The following is a 15,591-nucleotide window of genomic DNA, read 5'->3' on the forward strand; positions in this document are numbered from 1 at the left end:
CTGCCCTGTCTTCCTGGAGGTGGGAAGGCGTTTTGCTTTAGTTCAGCTGGACTGAGAGTGAAGCAAAGCCTTGCAGAGCACCCTCCCAAGCAACCTGCCCCATTGTGAAAGGAAAATCAGAGCTACCTCTAGAGAGCAGGATGCTTCCCTCACATATCCTGGAGAACAGCCCCTTGAGAAGCCAGGAAGGCTGGAGGCCAGCATCAGCTGAGTTCTCACACTTCCCCGGTGTTTCCATATAATGGGCCAGATTCTTACCTGTTGTCCGGCTTCATAGTATCATTGACCTACACCAGCTGAGGATCTTGCCCACTGCTTTCCTGGGTAGCAAGGATGAATTTGTAAAGTGCTCTGGGAATGAAGTTAGCAATAGTCTTTATACCAGCAATACTACCCCATTCAACAGGGCTGTGTGGCTGATAGCTATTCACACACCCTGCAGAATCCCAGCATCTCACTCTCTTCCCAGTGTAACAAACACTTCATCACAATGCAGCGAAAGGTCTCTGGTAACTAGAGCTGTCAGCCAACAAGAGATACAAATTACTGTATTTGGGCAGTGCCTAGCACAATGGGGCCCCAATCTTGGTTGATCTCTAGGCACTATCATAATACATCTGATGAACACCACCCTGTCAGGGCAGCTTGTAAGCCTGACAAATCTCACCACAACTGGGTCCTTGACATTGGTATTAAGTGCAGGCTGGATGCTTAGGGGCACCATTGGGTTGGCAATGCACTATTTAATGTTATTGAGGAAGACAGTTCCTTGCCTGATAGAGCTTAACAGAGAAAGCTGTTTGTCCTAGAAAATAATCAGGAAATCATTGGCCTTCAAGGACATTAAGTGATTCTTATAGCATATTTAGCTATATTGCATTATCTACAGAGGGGCTTTTGGTCTTGTGTTGCCTCTTATCAACCACGCACAAAGGTGTGTACACCTGGCTGCTTGGTAAATCTGGGTTTTGGTGTTTTATTTATGGCAACTGCATGTGGTAAGTGGGTACAATGAACTAGCAAATGTTACAGCACCACCTCTTTTCAGAACTATGCACTTTTAAATGTATGGTGTGTAACTAAACCAACTAAAATTTGTGCAGTTTAAGTCTGTACATATGTACCAGGTACAAGTAACTTAACTCTTCCTGTGGCAATAAAGTGATGTCTTGATAAATTTGAATCAGTGGGCTCCTTTTCCCTTTACAAACCTCTCCTAGCGCAATTACAGTGTGTTCTTTTTCAGCTGCACCATATTTTTTAGTGAGCTAGCATCTCAATTAGAGGAGCTGGCTTCTATTCGCGGCTCTGCCACTGACCTGACAAGTCACTGCCTCTGTCCTCAGTTTCCCTCTCTGTAAAACGGTGCTAGTACTTACCCACCCTTGGAAGTGTATTACGGTCCTTACATTAAAATGCTTCCTGGCCTGTAGCAGGGCTGAAATACAAACACATGTAAGCACGGGGCAGCTGCACTCTTAGGGGATGCTGCCACTACACACTTTGTTGTTGCTGACTGAACGCCAAAGCAGCCTCCCCGCTTTGGGCGAGACTAAACACTGGAACTAAGGCTGGACAGGTTTAAACAACTGCTCTAAAAACAGGCAGGGGAGAATGTGAATCCCTGGCGCAAGGTGGAAGGTTAGAGTGCAGAATCAGGTATGTGAGCCGCCGCAGGAGACAGATTCCTGATGCAGTATCAATAACACATGCAGACCCCGTACTGTTTCCTGAGTATAGGTGGGGCTTTGCCTGATTTTAATGAAAGGTACATGTATTACAAAGAGCAGGGCAGATGCACATCCCACCGCCTACAAGCTACACACAGTTTCAAACCTGGAAGGGTCTACCGCTAAGATTTGCAGAGTGGACCAGTGACTTGGGGTGCCCACACCCCTTGAAGAACCCTGACCTTCAGGAAGGGCCAAGCAGCTGCCCTCTGAAAAATCAGGCCCCTCTAACGTGGCTCAGACTGGACATCCACACATCACTGGGTGCCTCAGCCTGTACACTTTACACGTCAGCCCATTCCCCCCTCAGCTTGGGAATGGAGTCCAATTGGAGCTGTATCTGGATTTTTGGAAACGGAACCTACCTATGTGGCCTGGTTTTCAAGGGTGCTGGTTGAGCCAGCAGCTCCCAGTCACAGTGATTTCCCTTTGAAAAGCAGTCTCCTCCTTTCCCTGCTGCTCTCCTACCCAGTTATCCATTCCAGAGTCCTCGGACGCTCATTCGCCATGCCTAGCATTCTCACAACACGCTAACATGTTTAGCTTTCAGGCTTAATATAAGTTTTGGCATCAGGCACAAAACTGGGTCAGTGAAACCACTTGCTCAGAAATTTCACAGTAAACAACACTGCAAGGGAGTCAAGAACAGCACTGGAGGAGGAGGAGAAATGCATGAGCCTGCCCAGCAATGACCTTCAGGAGTCTAGCCTGTGCTCTGGAGAGCTGGGCAAAAATCTTTCAACCAGGACTTTTTTCCATGGGGGGGGGGGGGGGGGGGAATGCAGAGTCAGTGAATGTGTGTTGATTTCACCAAATTGCTTCCGTTGAAAAAAACTTTCAAATTTGGGGGGAATTTTAAAACATTTTGATTTGAAACAACTTTTCATTTTGAAATTTCCATTAATTTCTACAATTTAACAATTAAAATGATAAATGCTCAAAAATAAAAAAATTTCGCATCCGGCCCCCCATTGGTTTTATTTCCAAATTTTCAATTTGTCAAAAATTTCATTTTTGGTTCAACCTGAAACAATTTGTCAGAGTGAACTGAACCCATCGATTTGCCCGGCTCTGTTCTGGAGCCTGCTCTGGCGTACCGTGGAAAAGGAGGAAGGATCCCCACTGCAATGGCAGAGAAACACATGGCCTAGCAGCACATGGTTCTCTCCGTCCCCTGTGGAACTGCCAAGGCAGCTGATAGGCCCTGTGCTTTCTGCGGCTGAAGGGGAGTTTGGGGCGAGAAAGCTAACCACTCCTATGTTGCTAGGCAGAGTGCGGTTCTCAGTGTCTGATAAGGGCTCAGGCAGTAAGTGGAACCAGGACCGTGGCTTTCAAGGCATGTTTTGGAGACCAGCAGAACCTGCCGTCCCCTGCGGCATGAGGGCTCCTCTAGAGATGGGTGCATGATTTACAAAGACATGTACGTTATGGTTCCGAGCAAAACCTCACGCTGACCAGAGAGCTGCTGGAACATTTGCTCCTGCAGTGGGCTACTCCCACCGCCAATAGCTTATTTCACATGAAACGTGACAGTCCAACAACCCCCTTTCAGGCCATGCTGCAGAGGGAGGCCTCTGGTTCCCTATACAAAAATGAGAGCAGCTTGCCCAGCTGTGAAGCTAAAAGCTCTACAGCGTCCAGCAAACTTCAGGCTCCATCCAGGTCAGAGCAGATCCACCCAGGACCGAGAAGTGGAACTCCTGAGTTGTATTCCCAGCTCTGCCACTGACCAGCTGTGTGAGTTTAAGCAAGTCACTTCCTTCTTTGTGCCTTAGTTTCCCCAACCATAACATGGGAATGCTATCAGCCTTCCTGGGGTATGAGGCTTGGCTGTACGGAAAGTACTTTGCATGGGAGGGCACCATGTTCTTAGCCCCGTCCCCAGAGCAGGGAGCAAAAGAAACAGGAATGCGCTGCTGCCTTCCAACCGAGCCCAGCGGGCCTGACTGACTCATTCTCCACATCACATTTGCAATGTCTAATAAACTTTGCATTATGCTTCCAAACAGAGCCCTGCTTTAATCCCAGCAAGGAACAACATTCAACACTACAGAGGAACGGCCCTTTTTATTTCCAAGCTCCAGCTGTAAACAAGCTGCCTTGGCCGGCTCTCTGCGTCCCGCGTCGGGGACATGCGGTACCATGGAAGGGAAGAGCCCCGGACGCTGGAACTTCAGCTTTAGGAGCTGCAGTCTGCCCAAAGGCCACTTCAGGTCAAGTCCCGAAAAGTCACCCCCCCATCGTGGTGCTGCGTGCCCCCCTTAGCTGGATGTAGTGAGGGGGTTCCACTCACCCTTCCATAACCGTGCAGGGGAAATGGGTCTGCGGGTGGCAGCGGCTGGGTAGGACGTGCCCTGCGGGGAAGCCATGCATCATCCTCGGGATGGCTGCATGGGGACAGCCAATGGATGTAACGGAGTGGAGCGTGTCCCATGCCCAGGGAGAGGTCTCTGAATCCAAGCTTCAATGGGACCTTGTGGGAGAAGAGCGAGAGGCCAATATTTAATCATCAGCTCACCTGGCACCGTGACACCCTCTCCATCCATGGTAACGGTGTAGCCCAACAGGCTTTCGCAAGGGCTCACCTGGAATTATTATAGGGTTTGCTACTGACACCCATCACCCTAGTAAGTCAGTGAAAGAGGCCACCAATCAGGTCCCAGTAAATGAACCCAGGACTAGGAGCAGGACTCCTGGGTTCTATTCTAAGCTTTGCCACCAATTTGCTTTGTGGACTTAGGCCAGCCAGTCCCAGTTTCCCCATCAGCGAAGGGGGGGACCAGATAAGCCTTAGAGTGGGGCTTAGCCAGAACTGCTTACCTGTGTCAGTAGCTGTGAATTGGAACAACAGATGATGAGCTGAGCCGCTGGAGGATTCTACTTCTCAAGTTGCTCTCCTCGATCTTCCACCACTGGAAGCTCTCACCGTGCAGCTCTGGTGGCGTCTCCTGGGTGCTCTGGCCACCCTGCGTAACCGTCAGCAGCACGTTGAAGCAAACGCCGTCAGATTTCCCTGCATTCTTGCCCAGGTGCTGCAGCCCCAGGACCCCGTGGGCCCGGACAGTCACTTGGGGTAGCAGGCAGCATTCCTTCAGCAGCCTGCACGCTGCCGCCTGGATGCTGTTTTGGATTTTGCAGGGGGAGGTGGTGCGGGCAGACACCGGCAGGTGCGGGGGCCCTACAGCACTCAGCAGCACCCACAAGTCACCGGCACCATTGGTGAACGTAGCCAGGAGCCTCTGGCAGATCAAGGCACAGGGCATCTCCTCCGGCAAGGTCATTGGGTGGGACGGGCTGTCTCGATATCGCACAGCGAGGTCCATAAGGGGCAGGATGTCCCGAGCTCGCAGAGGAAGGGCAGGAGATTCTCTGTCCCACCACCTGGCTTGGAGGGATTCAGCATCTGCATCCTGGGGCGCCTTCAAGGTCCCGCCTAGGCAGAAAAAAGGGTGTGTCTGTGTTGCAATGGGCTGAGCCCCTTGCACTCAGAGCGGCCTGGGCAGCAGAGCTTGGGGCACGGAAGGGGTTGGCGGGGATGTTACATTTCTGCAGATCACTGGGTGCTAGAGGAGGGGGAGGGAGGAATCAAGCAGTTAAGGAGGCAGCTGGGGCTCTTTTCCAGGGGAGGAATGAGGATTTGGGGGTATAAAACATCCTTGGTTTTCCCTTGATCATCCCTACAATAGGCAGTAGCACCATGGCCAGAGCTGGGAAACATGGACACCTCCCCGTCTCCAGCTAACGCGGCTGGGAGTGCTTGTGAAAGGATGGAGTGGATGCCCAGGCTAGTGGCAAGGACCCTGTCGTGCACGCTACCACCACAGCTCTGCCAGTGCAGCCACATGAGCTGCAGCTCCCCAAACACAGCACCCTTCTGACCTGCAGCCCCCCGCTCAGCTCTAACCCCTCCTGCACCAAAAGCAGTTTGGGCTCAGTGAGAAGTTATGGTGCAAGCCCAGCACAAGATGCCGGGGTGCAGTAGGAAGAGCAGGTCCTCTGGGCACCTTCCCTTTTCTTTCTGCTCAGAACTGGAGCCAGCAAGCTGGACAAGCCCCACACAGACACTCCTCCTTTGGCTAGCTCCAGGGGGAAACCCAGGAGGCTTCTTTGCCTCTTGCCCCATGCCCAGAGCTGAGCTTGCTGCCTGCAGTGTCCCCTGCAATCCCCACCCATTTTAGTCCCCAAGTGCCACTGGACGGGAAGTAGGAGTAAGGGGGAAGCACCAGTTGGCCGAGCAAGGAAGACAAAGCGAATCCAGATGGGGCCTCTCTCTTCCACTGCCAGCAGAGTGAGGGGCTCGCACTCCAGCCCTGTCTCCTCCTTCACCTCCCTCTTCATGGCCTCCAGGATGGTCTCGTTGGGCTCCATCCTCCCGGCAGGCAGGTACCACGTCCCATAGCACTCGTGCTTGGCCTCCTGCATCATCAGCACCTCGTTCTGGGAGAGAGGGGGAAAAAATCCCAGGTCACACAACATGGAGCCATCCCAATGGGCAGGGACCAGCCCCATTTGGATCACCCCGCTGCATGGGGGCCACAAAATCACAGCTACAACAAAATGTAGGGCTTCCACAAGACTCTTCCCTACAGGCCAATTCTCCAGTCCAGTTTTCAGTGTCCCAAGAGATGTGGGTCCCACCAGTTTCCATGGGAACCTAAGAGGTGTCCGCCCTAAAGTGAGATCAGTTAGGAACCACCGAATTCATCCACACCATTCACTACTGTGTATTTAAAATGGCCCAGGCAATATGACTGCTACCCCTTCCTTCGGAATAGTACTCCACAGCCAGAGAGATCCCACCATCCAGCTTTTTCTGCTCTTCAGCCTACCCTTTTCTGTGCTCAAAAGGACATTGGCCAACCCAGCCCTTAGGCTTTGGAAAAAGAAGATAAACCCAACCAAAACATTCCTTTCTGTTTTTTTTAAATGACAACGAAAACAGTTTTTAAACACACAGATACTTTCCCCTACAGAACATCTGCCACCAAACCCTTTGGACTAAGGGTATGTCTACACTACGAAATTAGGTCGAATTAATAGAAGCCGGTTTTATAGAAATCGGTTGTATACAGCCGATTGTGTGTGTCCCCACATAAAATGCTCTAAGTGCTCTAGTCGGTGGACCGCGTCCACAGTACCGAGGCTAGCATCGACTTCCGGAGCATTGCACTATGGGTAGCTATCCCACAGTTCCCGCAGTCTCCGCCACCCATTAGAATTCTGGGTTGAGATCCCAATGCCCGAATGATGCAAAATAGTGTCGCGGGGGATTCTGGGTACATGTCGTCAGGCCCCTCCCCCTCCGTCAGAACAACGGCAGACAATAGATTCGCGCCTTTTTACCTGGGTTACCTGTGCAGACAACATACCACGGCAAGCATGGAGCCCGCTCACCGTCACCATATGTCATCTGGGTGCCGGCAGACGTGGGACTGCATTGCTACACAGCAGCAGCAGCTAACTGCCTTTTGGCGGTAGATGGTGCAACATGACTGGTAGCCTTCATCAGCAATCTGGGTGCTGGCAGCCGTAGGGCTGCATTGCACCAGCCCTTTGCCTTTTGGCAATAGATGGTGTATTACGACTGGTTGGATCATCGCACATTAGCAGAGTCTTCCCTGAGCAGCAGATCGTGCAATAGGCCTGAAGGCCATCATCATCATACAGGAAAAATGTGGCTATCAGTCTTAGTACACTAACTGCCAAGCGCCCAGTATTTGCTGCCAAGCACCCAGAAGATGCCGAGGGCTATCAGTCATGCTGCACCGTCATCTTAAGATGTAAAAAATAGATTTGTTCTGTATTCATTTGCTTCCCCCTCCCTCCGTCAAATCAACGGCCTGCTAAACCCAGGCTTTTGAGTTCAATCTTGGGGGGGGGGGGGCATTCTGTGTGACAGTTGTTTGTGTTTCTCCCTGATGCACAGCCACCTTTGTTGATTTTAATTCCCTGTACCTGTACGCCATGTCGTCACTCGCCCCTCCCTCCCTCCTTCCCCTGGTCCGTCAGATACTAGTTTCATGCCTTTTTTCAGACCAGACGCCATAGCTAGCACTGGGATCATGGAGCCCGCTCAGATCACCGCGGCAATTATGAGCACTATGAACACCACGCGCATTGTCCTGGAGTACATGCAGAGCCAGAACATGCCAAAGCTAAACCAGGACCAGCCGAGGAGGCGATTGCAGCGCGGCGATGAGAGTGATGAGGAAATTGACATGGACATAGACCTCTCACAAGGCACAGGCCCCAGCAATGTGGAAATCATGGTGTTACTGGGGCAGGTTCATGCCGTGGAACGCCGATTCTGGGCCCGGGAAACAAGCACAGACTGGTGGGACCGCATCGTGCTGCAGGTGTGGGACGATTCCCAGTGGCTGCGAAACTTTCGCATGCGTAAGGGCACTTTCATGGAACTTTGTGACTTGCTTTCCCCTGCCCTGAAGCGCCAGAATACCAGGATGAGAGCAGCCCTCACAGTTGAGAAGCGAGTGGCGATAGCCCTGTGGAAGCTTGCAACGCCAGACAGCTACCGGTCAGTCGGGAATCAATTTGGAGTGGGCAAATCTACTGTGGGGGCTGCTGTGATCCAAGTTGCCAGGGCAATGAAAGACCTGGTGATATCAAGGGTAGTGACTCTAGGAAACGTGCAGGCCATAGTGGATGGCTTTGCTGCAATGGGATTCCCAAACTGTGGTGGGGCCATAGACGGAACCCATATCCCTATCTTGGCACCGGAGCACCAAGCCCCCGAGTACATAAACCGCAAGGGGTACTTTTCAATGCTGCTGCAAGCCCTGGTGGATCACAAGGGACGTTTCACCAACATCAACGTGGGATGGCCGGGAAAGGTACATGATGCTCGCGTCTTCAGGCACTCTGCTCTGTTTCGAAAGCTGGAGGAAGGGACTTTCTTCCCGGACCAGAAAATAACCGTTGGGGATGTTGAAATGCCTATCGTGATCCTTGGGGACCCAGCCTACCCCTTAATGCCATGGCTCATGAAGCCGTACACAGGCAGCCTGGACAGGAGTCAGGACCTGTTCAACTACAGGCTGAGCAAGTGCCGAATGGTGGTGGAATGTGCATTTGGACGTTTAAAAGCGCGCTGGCGCAGCTTACTGACTCGCTCAGACCTTAGCGAAAAGAATATCCCCATTGTTATTGCTGCTTGCTGTGCGCTCCACAATATCTGTGAGAGTAAGGGGGAGACATTTATGGCGGGGTGGGAGGTTGAGGCAAATCGCCTGGCCGCTGATTACGCGCAGCCAGACACCAGGGCGGTTAGAGGAGCACAGCATGGCACGGTGCGCATCAGAGAAGCTTTGAAAACGAGTTTTGTGACTGGCCAGGCTACGGTGTGAAACTTCTGTTTGTTTCTCCTTGATGAACCCTCCGCCCACCCCCACCCCCCACCCGGTTCACTCTACTTCCCTGTAAGCCAACCACCCCACCCTCCCCTTCCCCCTTCGAGCACCGCTTGCAGAGGCAATAAAGTCATTGTTACTTCACATTCATGCATTCTTTATTAATTCATCACACAACTAAGGGGATAATTGCAAAGGTAGCCCGGGATGGGTGGGGGAGGAGGGAAGGAAAAGGACACACTGCAGTTTAACACTTTAACTCTTATCGAAGACCAGCCTTCTGATGCTAGGGCAATCATCTGGGGTGGAGTGACTGGGTGGCCAGAGGCCCCCCCACCGTGTTCTTGGGCGTCTGGGTGAGGAGGCTATGGAACTTGGGGAGGAGGGCTGTTGGTTACACAGGGGCTGTAGCGGCGGTCTCTGCTCCTGCTGCCTTTCCTGCAGCTCAAACATACGCTGGAGCATATCAGTTTGATGCTCCAGCAGCCGGAGCATCGACTCTTGCCTTCTGTCTGCAAGCTGACGCCACCTATCATCTTCAGCCCGCAACTTGCTCTGTTCATCCCGCGATTCAGCACGCCACCTCTCCTCTCGTTCATATTGTGCTTTTCTGTAATCAGTCATTGACTGCCTCCACGCATTCTGCTGTGCTCTGTCAGCGTGGGAGGACATCTGTAGCTCTGTGAACATGTCATCACGCGTCCTATGTTTTCTCTTTCTAATCTTCACTAGCCTCTGTGAAGGAGAAACATTTGCAGCTGGTGGAGGAGAAGGGAGAGGTGATTAAAAAAAGACACATTTTAGAGAACAATGGGTACACTCTTTCACGTTAAATTTTGCTGTTCACATTACACAGCACATGTGCTTTCGTTACAAGGTCGCATTTTTCCTCTTATATTGAGGACCTGCCGGTTTGGTGTGAGAGATCACTCACGCAGTGCCAGGCCACAGATTTCAGCTTGCAGGCAGCCATGGTAAGACACAGTCTTTTGGCTTTTTTAACCTTCTTAACATGTGGGAATGGTTTCAAACAGTAGTGCTCTCATTTCCCATACCAAGCACCCGTTGGGTTGGCCATTTAAAATGGGTTTGCAATGTAAAAGGAGGGGCTGCGGTTTCAGGGTTAACATGCAGCACAAACCCAACTAACTCCCCTCCCCCACACACCCAATTCTCTGGGATGATCACTTCACCCCTCCCCCGCACCGCATGGCTAACAGCGGGGAATATTTCTGTTCAGCAGAGCAGGAACGGGCACCTCTGAATGTCCCCTTAATAAAATTGCCCCATTTCAACCAGGTGACCGTGAATGATATCACTCTCCTGAGGATAACAAAGAGCGATAAGGAATGGATGTTGTCTGCATGCCAGCAAACACCGGGACCATACGCTGCCATGCTTTGTTATGCAATGATTCCAGACTACGTGCTACTGGCCTGGCATGGTAAAGTGTCCTACCATGGCGGACGGGATAAGGCAGCCCTCCCCAGAAACCTTTTGCAAAGGCTTTGGGAGTACATGAAGGAGAGCTTTCTGGAGATGTCCCTGGAGGATTTCCGCTCCATCCCCATACACGTTAACAGACTTTTCCAGTAGCTGTACTGGCCGCGATTGCCAAGGCAAATTAATCATTAATCATTAAACACGCTTGCTTTTAAACCATGTGTAATATTTACAAAGGTACACTCACCAGAGGTCCCTTGTGTGCCCACAGGGTCTGGGAGCACGCCTTGAGTGAGTTCGGGGGTTACTGGTTCCAGGTCCAGGGTGATAAACATATCCTGGCTGTTGGGGAAACCGGTTTCTCCACTTCCTTGCGGCTGTGAGCTATCTACATTTTCTCCATCCTCATCTTCCTCGTACCCCGAACCCGCTTCCCTGTGTGTTTCTCCAGTGAGGGAGTCATAGCACACGGTTGGGGTAGTGGTGGCTGCACCCCCTAGAATGGCATGCAGCTCCGCGTAGAAGCGGCATGTTTGCGGCTCTGCCCCGGACCTTCCGTTTGCTTCTCTGGCTTTGTGGTAGGCTTGCCTTAGCTCCTTAATTTTCACGCGGCACTGCTGTGCGTCCCTGTTATGGCCTCTGTCCTTCATGGCCTTGGAGACCTTTTCTAATATTTTGCCATTTCGTTTACTGCTTCGGAGTTCAGCCAGCAGTGATTCGTCTCCCCATATGGCGAGCAGATCCCGTACCTCCCGTACTGTCCATGCTGGAGCTCTTTTGTGATCCTGGGACTCCATCATGGTTACCTGTGCTGATGAGCTCTGCGTGGTCACCTGTGCTCTCCACGCTGAGCAAACAGGAAATGAAATTCAAACGTTCGCGGGGCTTTTCCTGTCTACCTGGCCAGTGCATCTGAGTTGAGAGTGCTGTCCAGAGCGGTCACAATGAAGCACTGTGGGATAGCTCCCGGAGGCCAATAACGTCGAATTCCGTCCACACTACCCCAATTCCGACCCCCTAAGGCCGATTTTATCACTAATCCCCTCGTCGGAGGTGGAGTAAAGAAACCGGTTTAAAGGGCCCTTTAAGTCGAAAGAAAGGGCTTCGTCGTGTGAACGTGTCCAGGCTTAATTCGATTTAACGCGGCTAAAGTCGACCTAAACTCGTAGTGTAGACCAGGCCTAACTCATGACAACTAGAATGGCTAGAAACAGAGTCCATTGTTTGCATAGCACCAATGGTATGCACTTCAGGGCCTTAGAAGCAGGGAAGAAGACATTAGGTTTTGCCAGTAGAGCTATGCCAGAAAATCCCCCTAGTGGAGATGCAGATTATACCGGCAAAAGTGTTTTTGCTGGTATAGTTTATGCTTTTGCTGTCAGCAAAAGAAGCTCTACTGGCAAAAGTACTTTTTTTGCCAGTATAACTGCATTGACACTAGGGCTTTTGCCAGCAGAGAAATGCTGCAAAAAAACAAGGTGAATAAAAATTGATTAGAAAAATAAAATAAAAATCATAAGTTTTATTTAAATGAGATTTTAATTTAAACCCATTAAATTTTAAAATAGGTTTATAATTAAAAAGAAAAATTTGAAATGATGATAGCCTCTGATAAAGGCCTAATCTTACAATGCTCTACTAAAATCATTTAAATTAAGTTACAAACTGTATTAGGTATTACATGTTTGCTGCCATGGTTTAAAATAAAGTCAAACCACTGAAACAGTGGAAGTCAATGGCTAAGCACCTGCAACCAGAGTTTGCTGAAGTGCTAACCCAGCTTTTGACAGCCTTTTGCAGTGTAGCCTTATTTTATTTAAAGTAAATCATTGACTACAGCAGGTACAGAGAGAATATTTACTTCATTTAAATTAGTTCAGTTCAAAGCTAAGAAACCAGCCAGGAGTGGTAGAAGTATGAAAACTTGTCTTCCCCCTTCTAATCTACGAATAAAAACTAGGCGTAAAGATGAGAGCTACAAGTTCTAAAGTTTTGAAGGACATGGGACCAGAAAAAAATTACTTCAGTTTACTAACAGATATTTCCTTTGTTTCATAAACCAGTTGGTTTGAAATACAAAACATGTTTTGATAAATTTTTTTTCCTGTTCCCGTTCCCAACTCATTTAAGGAAGTTTTATTTAACTAACAAAAAACAATTATAAAATGCTTTTTTGTGCATTTTTACTTGAATTCCAATTTCCATCCAAATAGAGCTTGACACAAATCACAAGTAACAAAATTAAATCATCTAGGACAGTGTTTCTCAATCTTTTTGATGCCAGGGACCGGCTTGCTGCCTCTCTAAACTGTGTCAGGGAGATCTCAGGGACCGGCGCCGGTTCATGGACCAGTTGTTGAGAAATACTTTCTAGTACAGTAGAACGTCAGAGTTATGAACTGACTGGTCAACTACACACCTCATTTGGAACTTGAAGTAAGCAATCAGCAGCAGAAGGGTTAAAAAAAGGCCAATACAGTACAGTACGGTGTTAAACGTAAATTACTAAAAAAATAAAGAGAAATTTTTAAAAAGGATTTGACAAAGTAAATGAAACAAGCACAGAAACAGTTTCCTTAAATTAAAATGGTTAAAAGCAGCTTTTTTTTCTCTTCAGCATAGTAAAGTTTCAAAGCTGTATTAAGTCAATGTTCAGTTGTAAACTTTTGAAAGAACAAACATAACGGTTTGTTCAGAGTTACAAACACCTCAGGAATGGAAATGTTTGTAACTCGGAGGTTCTACCGTATAAGAAACACCACATCATTCACCATTTTCTAAATACAAATAATGTAAAAACTAATAATTTAAATAAATGTATGTTAATCTATAAAACTGTTTAAATATGTTATTCTCCTGGTTAGCAAGAAGAACCAAGTTTACTTAAATATTGCATTTAGTTGCAAATCAGCATTTTCATCATTACCAACGAATGAGAATCATCCTTTTGTTAGGAAAGTAACTAAAACATACATATGCAAAACCAGATTAAAATCTATCCTTTAAATCGAGGTTTCCTGCTGACTGATTTAAATCAATCCACCCTGGCAAAAAAAAATATTACACCTCTAGCTGATGTTGCTATGCCAGCAAAAGTTTCTAGTGTAGACCTACTTTGGTTGTTAAAGGAGGTTTGTTTTAATAAGCTAACTGTGTTATTAGTAGCACATGTAAGGAAGCTGGGTCTCATTCCACGGTCTGCTACTGACCCACTGTGACGTTCGGCAAGTCACCTCTTGTCTCCGCGTGACTCAGTTTCCCCCAAAGGTAACATGGAGAAAATAGCAAAGAGTCCTGTGGCACCTTATAGACTAACAGACATATTGGAGCATGAGCTTGAATCCGACGAAGTGGGTATTCACCCACAAAAGCTCATGTTCCAATACGTCTGTTAGTCTATAAGGTGCCACAGGACTCTTCGCTGCTTTTACAGATCCAGACTAACACGGCTACCCCTCTGATACATGGAGAAAATACGTTCCCCCACCTTTGTAAAAGTGCTTTGAAACAAAGCTGTTAAGAGGGTCAGACAAGTGCTAATTAATTTTAAAGCACAGGTCAAGATTTTAAAGAGTGGCCAGTCATTCTGGGGACCCAAACTAAGATGGCTTGAAGGAGCCTGATGTTCAGAGCGTGAGTGCTCAGCGCTTTCTGGATTGTGGATGCTCACCCTGCAGTGACTGGATGCCACGGTGATGGGCACCATAGGAAACCCCCCACCAGTCACTCTGATTCCCCCAGCCAGTGCTACAGGGGACCCCTCACCTGGTCATTGAGCAGGACAGCCAAGACGATGTAGCAGGCGGTCTTCCGCACTCTGACAGGGTGCGCAGGCACAGGGGCAGAGTCGTACCTCTCCTGCACCTCCCAACCTCTCCCGCTCAGCACGGCATCCAGCTCCTCCGCCAGAGCGCCACAGGCCATGGCTGCAACACACCAAACCCCACAACGGGTCAGCGGCACAAGGCGCAGCAACAGGAGGGCACCAGAGGGTTGTGGTGGCAGGGGAGCATGGTGACCTGAGAGCCCCAGAAAGAGGGGCTGGGGGACCAGAGGGGTACAGATAGCAGGATGCAGGAGTGGGGGGCAGTGACATGGGGGCTCCAGAAAGGCAGGTCTCTTCCCACACCCAAATATTCAAGTGCTCCTCCCCAGTCCCAGAGAAGGTGAGTTATTGGGGGAGGGCAGCAGTGAAGTTAAAATGCAAACTCTCCAGCACAATGGAGATAGCTGGGGTGGGTGGCGATAGTGGAAGGTTTGATCCCAAAATATCCCCAACTTTCTGCACTGACACTTCTCTTTGGGGTGAGCAAGAAAAAGGGGGAGCCCCTGAGAGCAGGGGAGGGGGATCAGAGTGTGGCACGGGGGAGGAGGACACCCTGAGAACTGGGAAGTTGGGACCTGGGGGGCAGAGAGAGGGGCTCCCTGGGAGCTGGGTGGGCATTGAGAGGGGGGGCAGGGCCTGGGGGGAAGAGGGAGAAGCCCCCTAGGAGATGGGGGGCTGGGAGCTGGGGGGCAGAGGGAGGGGCCCCCAGGAGCTGAGGGGGCATGGGGGGGAGGCTAGGACCTGGGGGCAGGGGGAACTAAAGTCTAGAGGCAGAGGGTGGGGCCCCCCAGGAGCTGGGTGGACATGGAGGGGGGGCCCCCTGGGAGCTGGGTTGGCTTGGGGGGGGGGCTGGGCCTAGGGGGCAGAGGGAGAAGCCCCCTAGGAGATGGGGGGGACTAAAGCCGGGGGGACAGAGGGAGGGGCCCCCGGGAGCTGCGGGGGCAGGACCCCCCAAACTTACTCATTTTTCTCCGGCAGTTTCAGCTCCCACTCCGGAAGAGGCTGGCAGCTTTCCGCTCCCATTGGCCAGCCGAGATACCAGGCTCACCTTCCATTGGGCGGGATCGCTTTCATTCAGGCTCCCCACGGCCGGGAGGAGGAGCTACTCCTTAAAGGGGCCGCGTGCCCAAAAGAGTTGCAGTATTCCAGGGGCCTCCATAGGGATGCGTGGTCCCCCTGACTCCGGGGCGCATGGTCACCCCCGACACCCCAGTGACCCGGGGCC

The 15,591-nt window shown here is 50.4% G+C and overlaps 1 protein-coding gene across 1 annotated transcript; it reads right to left on the reverse strand.

Moving 5' to 3' along the window:
* Positions 1-2,886: 2,886 nt before the first annotated feature.
* On the reverse strand, positions 2,887-15,386 carry NUDT18 (nudix hydrolase 18). The gene is made up of 5 exons (XM_065398927.1): positions 15,328-15,386; positions 14,306-14,466; positions 5,954-6,167; positions 4,551-5,163; positions 2,887-4,203 (listed from the first exon to the last, which is right to left on the reverse strand). Exons 1-4 carry the CDS (start codon positions 15,329-15,331, stop codon positions 4,556-4,558), a joined length of 987 nt encoding a protein of 328 aa, XP_065254999.1. The 5' UTR covers positions 15,332-15,386; the 3' UTR covers positions 2,887-4,203; positions 4,551-4,555.
* Between the last annotated feature and the right edge of the window lie 205 nt (positions 15,387-15,591).

The sequence above is a fragment of the Emys orbicularis genome, chromosome 2 (assembly GCF_028017835.1).
Source record: "Emys orbicularis isolate rEmyOrb1 chromosome 2, rEmyOrb1.hap1, whole genome shotgun sequence".
In the NCBI taxonomy this organism is placed as follows: Eukaryota; Metazoa; Chordata; order Testudines; family Emydidae; genus Emys; species Emys orbicularis.